This window comes from Bos grunniens, chromosome 18 (assembly GCF_055505025.1).
Source record: "Bos grunniens cultivar Pamir isolate PY7600 chromosome 18, Bosgru_T2T1.0, whole genome shotgun sequence".
NCBI classification, from domain to species: domain Eukaryota; kingdom Metazoa; phylum Chordata; class Mammalia; order Artiodactyla; family Bovidae; genus Bos; species Bos grunniens.
In genome coordinates, this window is record NC_141182.1 from 2,935,652 (window position 1) to 2,947,993 (window position 12,342).

The 12,342-nt window shown below is 40.7% G+C and overlaps 1 protein-coding gene across 3 annotated transcripts in view; it reads right to left on the reverse strand.

The window, feature by feature from the left end:
* The window catches only part of LOC147352935 (protein CFDP2-like), a 44,229-nt gene that overhangs the window by 19,835 nt on the left and 12,052 nt on the right, over nucleotides 1-12,342 (reverse strand). For all 3 annotated transcript variants that reach the window (XM_086349920.1, XM_086349918.1, XM_086349921.1), the window contains exons 2-4: nucleotides 9,958-10,075; nucleotides 8,643-8,862; nucleotides 8,211-8,335 (exon numbers count right to left, since the gene is read on the reverse strand). In XM_086349920.1, the coding sequence (XP_086206046.1) occupies nucleotides 8,211-8,335; nucleotides 8,643-8,862; nucleotides 9,958-10,075 (463 nt within the window). The remainder of the gene's footprint in view (nucleotides 1-8,210; nucleotides 8,336-8,642; nucleotides 8,863-9,957; nucleotides 10,076-12,342) is intronic.

Genomic DNA, 12,342 nt, shown 5'->3' on the forward strand with positions numbered 1-12,342 from the left:
AGTCATGTACAGATATGAGAGCTGGACCATAAGGAAAGCTGAGTGTCAAAGAATTCATGCTTTCGAATTGCAGTGCTGGAAAAGACTCTTAAGAGTACCTTGGACAGCAAGGAGATCAAAGCAATCAATCCTAAAGGAAATCGGTCCTGAATATTCATTGGAAGGACTGGTGCTGAAGCTCTAATTCTTTGGCCACCTGAGGTGAACAGCTGACTCGATTGAAATGACCCTGATGTTGGGAAAATGAAAGACACAAAAAAGGAGAAGTGGGGGGTGCATAAAAGCAGAAGAAGTGATGTTTAGAGAGCATCACAGACTCAACGGACATGAATTTCAGCCAAGTCTGGAGAACACTGGAGGACAGAGGAGCCTGGCGTGGGACAGGACACTGGGTTGCAATGAGTGGAACATGAACACACGACTTGGCTACTGAACAACATAACTATTCTAGGTAAACTTCTCAGTAAAGAGAGAAGAATTAAATAAAAGAGGGAGAATTTTTATGATTATAGAATACCATCCCCCAAATAACTCACTTCTTCCTTCTTGCCCAAGAAGATACTTCCCCATCCCTCCACTGATGCTGAGCTTGGATATATAACTTACTTCAATGCTCAATGACATTAACTGATGTGACAGGAAAAAAAGCTTTAAATGCATTTGCACTTTTCCACCTGCCCTTGAATACCTCTTCAGCCACAAGAACATGCCTCAGGGAGCTGCAGGTCCCAGATGGCTGACAGACACATGCTGCATGTCTCAACCCAACCAGCAATTAGGAGACAAGCCTAGATTAGCTGAACCCTCAATATCTAGAAACACAGGTGTAACAAATAAAATGCTTGGTGGTATACCACTATGTTTTGGGATGGTCTGTAGCATTCCTGTAGCAACAGCTAACACATTTACAACCCACGAGTGAAAACACTAATTTCTAAGGGGCTAGGTTACTTTTTCTCATCTAGAGATGAAGTAGCACTGCTAGAGAGAATCCTTTAGTAAATTCTATTTCCCAAAGATAGTTGCCATCAATTTCCCAACGCCCATGTTTTTCCAGAACCTGACACTACCCCTATGAAAGTAAGAGTATATGTCACTCCTGCTCCCTGAAACTGATGGGACTTTGTGGCTGCCACAATTCACAGGGTTCAGTGGGAAGGGTACTACATGATTTCTAAGACTTGCTAAGAAAAACAACAGAGCTTTCAGGTGATTCTCTTCTCAATAATGAACCTCTAAAACCCCTGTTACCACAGAAAACGTGTCTGCCTTGAGGCTACAATGCTGGAGAACACACAAGAATACCGAGATACCTAAGGTGTCTGTTCCAGATCCCAAGTCTTGAGTCGTCCTAACCCAAGCACCAGACATGGAAGTAAATAAACTTTCAAGACACTCCTAGACCCAGCCATTAAGGACAACTGCAGAAGGGGCTCTGCACGAGAAACACTTAGCTAAGTCCAGCTATGCCAGGACTATAAGAAACTGTAATAGAACATGGTCTTAAGCTGCTAATTCTTGGGCTGATTCCTCATACTGCTATAGGAAAAAACAAAACAAACATACGTGCACTTTGAGGCTTAACGCAGAGTACAAGAACACTGGCTTAGAAAGCTGCTTTCAATCTACTTGCCCTGGGCAGAATCTAGAGACCTAAGATGGTTCATGAAGAACAAGTGGAATCTTTCACTTGGAAATGATGGAATGAACACATTCTTTATTCTCCACTCTCTACCAAAACCCTACCAGATAGTGGTAATAAGTTTACAGAGGTAGAATTACACAAGGGTAAGAAAAAGTATAACAGGAGAATGATGTCAATTAAAATTTTTTTGAAGGTAGAAAGCAAACAGACAAGTCAGCAGTTGACTGAGGTGTGTGCTCTGCTCTCTCAAGCTGTAGCCATGTGGAATGGCCAATAAACAAGCCATATCCTACAAAGGCTGTGGAAACTGAGATACCAGGAACCTCTAAAGGTGGAGGAAAGGAGTGGGGCTAACACCAATTTAACGTTCGTATCAGGAGCACCCTGGTCCCCAATTCCCTTCTCTAGCTCGTACCACAGGCTACTGACCCCAATCAACCAACAGAACCCGTTCCTCTTTGTAGAAATGAAAACCACAGAAGTCCTAGACTCAAAGGGCAGGGCTGATGGCACAAGTTTCATTCTCAAAACAGACAAATTAAATGAAAATCTATCTCCTCACTCTTCATGACACAGCAAGTCTAAAGTCTGTGTGTTTCCTGTGTGTCTGCCTGGCTGGGTAGTAAGACAGAGTGCTACCCAACCTGTACTGGACTTCTCCAAACCAGAAAGAAATAAACGTGTATTATGCTGCTGACTTTCAGAGAAGTTTCATCTGGCACAGTATATAACTCTGCAATGTGTGTGTTGAAAGTAATAAGAATATAGTACTTTTGAATATAAAATATGTGTGAGAGTGTGAATATTTATGGGAAAAAAAATGATTTTCCTCATTTATATTTGTTTCTTTGATAGACATGGGGCTGCCCTCTTCTGACAAATGACAGAAACAGCAGGCTTTCCGGATACTCATGTGGCATTTAAAATCACCATACATTTGCTTTTAAAAGGAAAAAAAAAATTTGTGTCAACTATATTTATAAATATTAATAAATCCGTAAAATTTAATTTGATCAGAAAATTTAATGATTTCTCATAACAATAGTTATTCACCAGCCTTTATCACTGTCAAGTCAATGGTAAAGTTATAATACATCTTCCTTAGATATCCAATGTAATACATGAGAAATAATACAAACCAAGAAAGATTTCCAATATTTAACACTGCATTCCTAGTGGCATAGTAAACTCTTTCTGTGTATTTTTTAGGACACTGAAAGCATTAGAGGCTCACCATCAGTGTTCTACTTCCCTCTGCTGGACAACTCAATAGTTCCCAGGGTGATTCCCGGCAGCAAAATACATTCTTAATTCACATCATCAAGATTTAATGGGTCCCAAAAATGATTATATGGGAAAAGACTGTCTTTGAAATGGAGAATACTGACAGATAGCACCTAAGTGGTCTAACTCATCAGCACCAATGTCGGGTGGTAATGATGTGATATGCTGAGGACAATCATCATCAACGTGGTATTGATGCTTCAAAGTGATTGACATGAAGCTAACCATGAGGATATAATGGTCATCTGAGTTAAATTCACCCATTCCAGTCCATTTTAGTTCACTGATTCCTACAATGTCAACGTTCACTCTTGCCATCTCCTGTTTGACCACTTCCAATTTGCCTTGATTCCTGGACCTAACAGAGAAGGCAATGGCACCCCATTCCAGTAGTTGCCTGGAAAATCCCATGGATGGAGGAGCTTGGTAGGCTGCAGTCCATGGGGTCGCACAGAGTCGGACACGACTGAAGCGACACAGCAGCAGCAGGAGCAGCTGGACCTGACATTCCAGGTTCCTATGCAATACTGCTCTTTACAGCTTCGGACCTTGCTTCTATCACCAGGCACATCCACCACTGGGTATTGTTTTTGCTTTGGCTCCATCCCTCATTCTTTCTGGAGTTATTTCTCCACTGATCTCCAGTAGCATATTGGGCACCTACCAACCTGGGGAGTTCCTCTTTCAGTATCCTATCATTTTGCCTTTTCATACTGTTCATGGGGTTCTCAAGGCAAGAATACTCAAGCGGTTTGCTATTCCCTTCTCCAGTGGACCACATTCTGTCAGACCTCTCCACCATGACCCACCAGTCTTGGGTGGCCCCACACGGCATGGCTTAGTTTCACTGAGTTAAACAAGGCTGTGGTCCGTGTGATTAGATTGACTAGTTTTCTGTGATTATGGTTTGTGTCTGCCCTTCGCGCAACACCTACTGCAAAATGGCTGTCTGGGGAGGCCTTACAAATAGCTGTGAAAAGAAGAGAAGCGAAAAGCAAAGGAGAAAAGGAAAGATATAAGCATCTGAATGCAGAGTTCCAAAGAATACCAAGGAGAGATAAGAAAGCCTTCCTCAGCGGTCAATGCAAAGAAATAGAGGAAAACAACAGAATGGGAAAGACTAGAGATCTCAAGAAAATTAGAGATACCAAGGGAACATTTCATGCAAAGATGGGCTCGATAAAGGACAGAAATGGTATGGACCTAACAGAAGCAGAAGATATTAAGAAGAGGTGACAAGAATACACAGAAGAACTGTACAAAAAAGATCTTTACGACCCAGATAATCAAGATGGTGTGATCACTCACCTAGAGCCAGACATCCTGGAATGTGAAGTCAAGTGGACTTTAGAAAGCATCACTACGAACAAAGCTAGTGGAGGTGATGGAATTCCAGTTGAGCTATTCCAAATCCTGGAAGATGATGCTGTGAAAGTGCTGCACTCAACATGCCAGGAAATTTGGAAAACTCAGCAGTGGCCACAGGACTGGAAAAGGTCAGTTTTCATTCCAATCCCAAAGAAAGGCAATGCCAAAGAATGCTCAAACTACCTCACAATTGCACTCCTCTCACACGCTAGTAAAGTAATGCTCAAAATTCTCCAAGCCAGGCTTCAGCAATATGTGAACCATGAACTTCCTGATGTTCAAGCTGGTTTTAGAAAAGGCAGAGGAACCAGAGATCAAATTGCCAACATCCGCCGGATCATGGAAAAAGCAAGAGAGTTCCAGAAAAACATCTATTTCTGCTTTATTGACTATGCCAAAGCCTTTGACTGTGTGGATCACAATAAACTGGAAAATTCTGAGAGATGGGAATACCAGACCACCTGACCTGCCTCTTCAGAAACCTATATGCAGGTCAGGAAGCAACAGTTAGAACTGGACATGGAACAATAGACTGGTTCCAAATAGGAAGAGGAGTACGTCAAGGCTGTACTTGTATGCAGAGTAGTACATCATGAGAAAGGCTGGGCTGGAAGAAACACAAGCTGGAATAAAGACTGACAGGAGAAATATCAATAACCTCAGATATGCAGATGACACCACCGTTATGGCAGAAAGCGAAGAGGAACTAAAAAGCCTCTTGATGAAAGTGAAAGAGGAGAGTGAAAAAGTTGGCTTAAAGCTCAACATTCAGAAAACTAAGATCATGGCATCTGGTCCCATCACTTCATGGAAATAGATGGGGAAACAGTGGAAACAGTGTCAGACTTTATTTTTGGGGGCTCCAAAATCACTGCAGATGGTGACTGCAGCCATGAAATTAAAAGACGCTTACTCCTTGGAAGGAAAGTTATGACCAACCTAGATAGCATATTCAAAAGCAGAGATATTACTTTGCCAACAAAGGTCCGTCTAGTCAAGGCTATGGTTTTTCCAGTGGTCACATATGGATGTGAGAGTTGGACTGTGAAGAAAGCTGAGTGCCAGAGAATTGATGGTTTTGAACTGTGGTGATGGAGAAGACTCTTGAGAGTCCCTTGGACTGCAAGGAGATCCAACCAGTCCATTGTGAAGGAGATCAGCCCTGGGTGTTCTTTGGAAGGAATGATGCTAAAGCTGAAACTCCAATACTTTGGCCACATCATGCAAAGAGTTTGACTCATTGGAAAAGACTCTGATGCTGGGAGGGATTGGGCAAGAGAAGGGGACGACACAGGATGAGATGGCTGGATGGCATCACTGACTCGATGGACGTGAGTCTGAGTGAATTCCAGGAGTTGATGATGGACAGGGTGGCCTGGCGTGCTGCGATTCATGGGGTCGCAAAGAGTCGGACACGACTGAGCGACTGATCTGATCTGATCTGATGATATAAATGAGCCTCTTATCCGTTTCTTCCTGACAAACATTAACTGACAGTTATCTGCCAGGTAAAAGTATGATCATATAACATCAGATGAGATTTGAAGTGTAAGTGTTTGCAAGAGTAAGTTCCAATGACACAGCTGCAGGACAGGGAAACAGTTTACATTAAGGAATTTCTGTTAGAACATAAATCAACACACTGCTTCCTTCACTGAAAAACATCTTACTACAAAAAAACAAAAACAAAAAACCCCATTATTCTTATCAAGGTAGTAAAACCTATGAATTATGTAAAACTAATGCATTAAATTTAAAAGACTATATTTGATAAACTGAAAGCTGATCATAAAAGTGGGTGTTATCATATATGTTGAGGTACAATGGTTATGAAGAAAGTGACGTAAGAATGACGAAATACAGAATAAACTTATTTCTTCCAAAAGAGAAATGATAACTATATGGTCCCCAATTTAAAGATCTCAATTACGCAGTAAAACATGCTGATCTACCTGCTTGGTTTGGAGGGGTTTTATTGGGTGTTTTTTTTTTTTTGGCCAAGACATCCAGCTTGCAGGATTTCAGTTCCTGCAACCAGGAACTGAACTCAAGCCCTCAGCAATGAAAGCACGGACTCCTAAGATCTGGAGAATAAGGGCATTCCCAGTTTGGTATTCGTGATCATCTTAGTATTTTCACACATGGAACTGAGTCAACATATTTTTCAAAAGTAAATAAATTATAAGAGTAGGAGTGAAAGTTTAAAGCCTGAAGAACAGTTCCTATAAGTTAACACATTTCATAGAATGTTCTGAGTTGTATTTACCATAAAAAAAAATTCACACATGGGAAATCCCTTTTTCCCATTGAAATACAACTTAAATTTAATTATAATGTGATGGGATAAATGACTGGAACTGACTACTGATAAAGCATGGAAGATGACTTCTGAAAATACATTTATTACTAATCATTTCACGACAGACCTAAGTCAAATCACTATGCCAGCAGGAACTTCATCTGTTATCTAGCTGTATCTTCAGATCTGCTGTTTTCATATTATAATTTTAAATAAATGGGGAAGAGGAAATTCTAGGCACGTGGCTCTCATCCAGAACAGCCAAGAGTATTAAGACTATATTGCTTTTCTAAGCTAGTAACAAACCTATGAATCGCTTGAAAAAATAATATTGAGATAATAGTAACAGAATCAAACTTCTCTAGAAATGTGGCATGGTTACCTTTCATGAGCTGGGTAATTTCATCTCCTAATGAGTGGGAGGACTATTCCAAGTGTTCTGGGGAAGGGGTGAAGATGTCCAGGAGCTGGGCCACGGCCCACTTTCTGGTCTTCTGAGTGCACTGGAACTGTCATGGCGCCTCTGGGTGTGTCACTTAGCTTGTTGCCTGAGGATCAAGGTCCAGTGGAAGTTGACTTCTCTGCCATCTTGAACCCATTTGATTCTAATTGGTTTATGTAGTATCCTTGGTCTATGTCTCTTAGTACTTTTAATTGTCACCTGACTCAAAGGTTTGGGGGGGAGTGGTCGTGGATTATACATGAAAAAGTTGGGGACTTTCCTGATAGCTCAGTGGGTAAAGAATCCGCCTGCAATGCAGAAGACCCTGGTTCTATTCCTGGGTTGGGAAGATCTGCTGGAGAAGGGATAGGCTACCCACTCCATTATTCTTGGGCTTCCCTTATGGCTCAGCTGATAAAGAATCTGCTGCAATGTGGGAGACCAGGGTTCTATCCCTGGGTTGGGAAGATCCCCTGGAGAAGGGAAAGGCTACCCACTTCAGTATTTTGGCCTGGAGAATTCCATGGGCTGTGTAGTCCATGGGGTCTCAAAGAGTCGGACACAAAGGAGCGACTTTCACTTTTCACATACGCCAATTTTAAGTAATAAAGGGAGAAACTGCCAAAGTCACAATGCATGGCAATAAGTAGGTGGAACCCATATAATGCTGAACTCTTACATTTTCTTGTTTCTATTTAGTCATCCACTTCATACTACCTCCAAACTACATTACCACATTTTAAAGGACCATTCTCATGTTCCCTGATAATTAATGGAGCCACTGTTGAGTTCTAATAGAAAAGAACCTTGAGTTCTAAAGAATTCTTTCAAACTATTTAGATGTGTTGGTACAAGGACAGATGTCTAACCCCATTTAAAAAGATGTTCCATTTAGGTGGTTAAGAATCCACCTTGCAACGCAGGGTTTGACTCCTGGTCTAGGAAGATCCCACATCCCACAGAGCAACTAAGCCTTATCTCCCAAACAAGAGAAGCCACCCCAATGAGGAACCCGTGCACCTCAACTAGAAAGGAGCTCCCGCTTGTCTCAACTAGAGAAAGCTCAGGTGCAGCAATGAAGACCCAGTGCAGCCAATAAATAATAAATATTATTAAAAGAAAAACGTTCCTTTTCAAAAGAACCAGGTTGAAGTTTGTAAACGTCATCCTACCTGACTTTTTCACCAGCAATATCAAACACCTTGGTGACTTTAACTTCTTCTGGTTCTTTAGGTTTCTCTTGTTCTTCTGTTTTGACCACTTTACTTGAAGCCATCTCTTTATTCTCCTCTCCTGTCTATGAAAAAGAAATTTAAGTTTGATACAAAATGAAAACTAAAAGTTCCACTCAAACACGTTGTTCCTGGCAATTCTTAATATTTGTTTCATCTCTAAACACTTGAATTCTCACTGAAAATTGATTTGATTAGAAAATCTTATGTTTCCTCCCATAGTGTATACTTTGCTTTTCACTTGGTAGGGTTAATATTAAAATGCCGCTAGTTTGATCTCTGTTGTTAAGCCTCAAATCTGAGTTTGCAAATTTAAAAAATCTATCTGGGGAATTTCTGAAAAACATTCATCGCATTCAACTATTAACTTACTTTAACTTGTGTACTCGGAGGCACTTCTGATTTTGGTTCTACATCACCGATGGAGCTGGCCAACATTTCCTCCTCCTCCTCTTCCCTGGCATCCTCTGACTCAGCGCCTTTTTCCTGCTCTGCAGCTACATCTTCCTTCTCACTAATACTCCCTCCAGATTCCCTGTTGGCATCCTCCTCTTCCTCGTGTTGTGGTGAGAGGCCACTGTGTTTTCTCTTCCTAATCACCATCACAAGAAAAAACAAAATAAACGGGCAAAATAATTTCAGTTATCCCTTCCTGAATTCCAAACATAATGTTGTAAACCTCAGAAGACTTTAAATCAGGGACTACTGATTCACACAGGATACAGTGAGTGTGAGAGGTAAGCTGAGATTCTGTGGAAGAAAAAAGAACCCAACTCCTACAGTTAGCATTTTCCCAAAACACTTAGAACCAAAATATATGCTGTTCTACTTCTGAGTTAGGACTAGCTATCCTCACCAAGAAATCACTTCACAGAATCCGTCATGTTCAAGAAGAGAGCTCTAAGAACATACATACACCAGATATTTTTGACTTTTGAGACTGACTGATGAGAGAGACTAACGAGAGCCTCAGATTTATCCACACTATCTCTTCCTAGGGTTCTCAGTGGGTGAGGAGTGGGGAGCCTTGTTTCTTGAATATTTTCTGAAGACAGCAAAAATGGGATACAGAAAAACTCAAGGATAAAAGCACTGAACCCAAGATTAAATTGCTTAACACTATTCTGACTTCAAATCAATCACCTAATATTCAAAATTCTTTTTCTACAATCTACTTTTTCATGTCCTGGAAGACTTGTACTGAAAGATTCCCTTATCTGACTTAAATAACTTGAGAAATTTCATAATTTCACAAAGCAACAAAGGCTAAGGATGGAGTACATATTTTTTCTAGTAATTGAGTTTTCCTTTTCTTCTCTCCCTCTCTTTTTTTTCTATTTGGCACATCACACAGCTTCTAGGATCTTAGTTCCCTAACCAGGGATTGAACCCAGACCATGGCACTGGAAGCACAAAGTCCTAACCACTAAACAGCCAGAGAATTTCTAAGTTTTTCATTTTAAATCAAGCACACTTATTACATATACATTTTTTAAAAAATTAAAGCTCAAACATTTTTAAAGCTTTCCAGAGAATAAGAATTAAATCCTAAAATGTCACCAAATATTTCCCTCAATGAGAAAAGGTTAGAAGTTCTAGCAGCAAGAAATCTGTCATCAGACCAATGCCAGCGATCTGGATGGCTGTGTCACAGCCGCTGACTTCAGGGCCTCGAGGGCAGCATCACCTGGCCAGAACGCTCTCAGCCTTCCTTTTTGTCCCTTTGGTTTTCTGTGTCTCCTCTTCAGCACCCATTTCACCTTCCTTCACTAATTCATTTACAGCATCTTCATGACATTCTCCACCTGAAATCACATAAGAAGGTGGTCAGAAAGACAGAAATAAAATTTTGATATCAAGATGACACATTTTCATTCAGAAAAAAAGTCTAGTGCTTTCCTCTGTTCTTCACCAGACTAAAGTATAATTTTCTGACGGTTGTCCTCCCTGTTTCTGAAGACAGGATAAGTTCCCCATTCCAGGCCTCCAGGGCAGTCCATAATTCTGTCCTTAACTCATCCCACTTACATTTAACGTTTGCAATTTCTGCTATGCTCCACATATATCTGCATATCTTTAGAAGTATATGCTGAAAGAATGAACAGAAATTCCAAAACTACTTCTGTAATTTTCAAAGAAGAAATTGATGTTTCTACCTCATCTTGGACATCTTCCAAACTAAACAAAACACATCTTGTCTTATCAATAAAAGAGGCTTAGAAAAAGGCTTAAAGACTTCAAGGTAGACATAGCAGAAAAAGCAAATATATCGATTTCCCACCTTCGGACAGTGACATTCAGGGTCCCCAACAAAAGTGCTCCTTGGATGCCCAGTCTGACCACATTCTGTGGGTAGCTGTCAACAGATCCTATACACACAGATTCAACCAGATTTATTCTTTTTCACTTCACATAAGCTTCTACTGCAAGTATAACATACCAAAAAGCACACGAGCTAAAGTACAGGTCAATGAAATTAAGCAAACTGAACACTCCTGTGTAACTAGACCCATCTGAGAAGCAGAAGACAAGCAGCTTGCAGAAGCCCCTGGGGCCCTATTGCAATCACTAGCACCAAGCCACATGCCCCTGAGAACCGCCATCCTCAAGTTGAACATCACAGATTAGTTTTGTTTTTGAACTTTAGGAAGAAGTTTATAATATGTACTCTTGCATACATCATCTTTCACTCAACATTCCATTTGTAAGTCACCCAGTTCCTTGCATGTAATTGTAGCGTATTTATTCTCATCCCTAGTTTTACTGTAGACTAAACCATTATTTATTTATCCATTTCTCTGTTGATAGCCATTTGGTTTGGGGCCGTTATAAACAGTGCTATTTTTAATAACCCTGCACTTCCAATTAGCTTTTAAATATTCACTCACAATGAACTAAGACCACTACACACTTGAGGAGAGCCTCTGCTATCAAAGGCAAGACTGAAAACAAAAAAAGGAATTTAGAGGAAACAAAACTAGGAAAAAGAAAAAAAAAAAAAAACCTTTATAATTAATCTCCTCAGAGAGGCATTCACAAAATAAAGATGACTAAAAATTTTTCAGAAAATGAAAAAAATAATGAGGAAATTCCTGGACTTCTCTGGTGGCACAGTGGATAAGAAGCCACCTCCAATGCAGGAGACGTGAGTTCGATCCCTGATCGGGGTAGACTCCACATGTCGTGGGTTAACTAAGCCCTTGTGTAACAACCACTGCACCTGAGCCCGAGAGCTGCAACTACTGAAGCCAGTGCAGCCCTGCCTGCCAAGGTCAGAGGAAGCCCGAGCGAAAGCAGAGGAGACCCAGGGCAACCAGAGACACACATACTCACTGCTGGGAAAAAAGCAAGCAAAACCAATGAGAGCGAGCCAGCCTTAAGAAAATCTGGCAAACATGCACTGGAGGCTGACAGAATAGTCAACACAAGGGTTCTAAAACTGAAGAAAGTCATGTTGTAGACACCAAGTGTCAATGGAAGTCTCTTGAGGTATCTGAACACACAAATGTAATTTTGCTTCCTCCTAAAAGCTGAGTAAAATGACTTACAACAAACCGACAGTGGTGGGTACCTCGCTGTACTGTGTTACTTTATACTAATGGAGTCTAAAAAGGCACAACTATAAGGAAAAACAGAAAACTAAGGAAAATTGCGGTCTGTAAGGGCCAGGGGAGAACACAGTGGGGTAGGCAGTGGCGGAAGCAAGAGTTCTGTGTTGATCTCTCTGCAGGATTCTGAAAATCTCTTAAATTAAGCAAAGTTTAAATAAACATAAGCAAAATGATAACACAGCCCACTGAGAAAGGATTTACTCCAAGTACTTTAGAAACAGTATTTTGACTGTACATCCTTAGCAAAAGGTTAAAGACCAGAGAAATACCAATAACCTCAGATATGCAGATGACATCACCCTTATGGCAGAAAGTGAAGAGTAACTAAAAAGCCTCTTGATGAAAGTGAAAGAGAGTGAAAAAGTTGACTTAAAGCTCAACATTCAGAAAACGAAGATCATGACATCTGGTCCCATCACTTCATGGGTAATAGATGGGCAAACAGTGGAAACAGTGTCAGA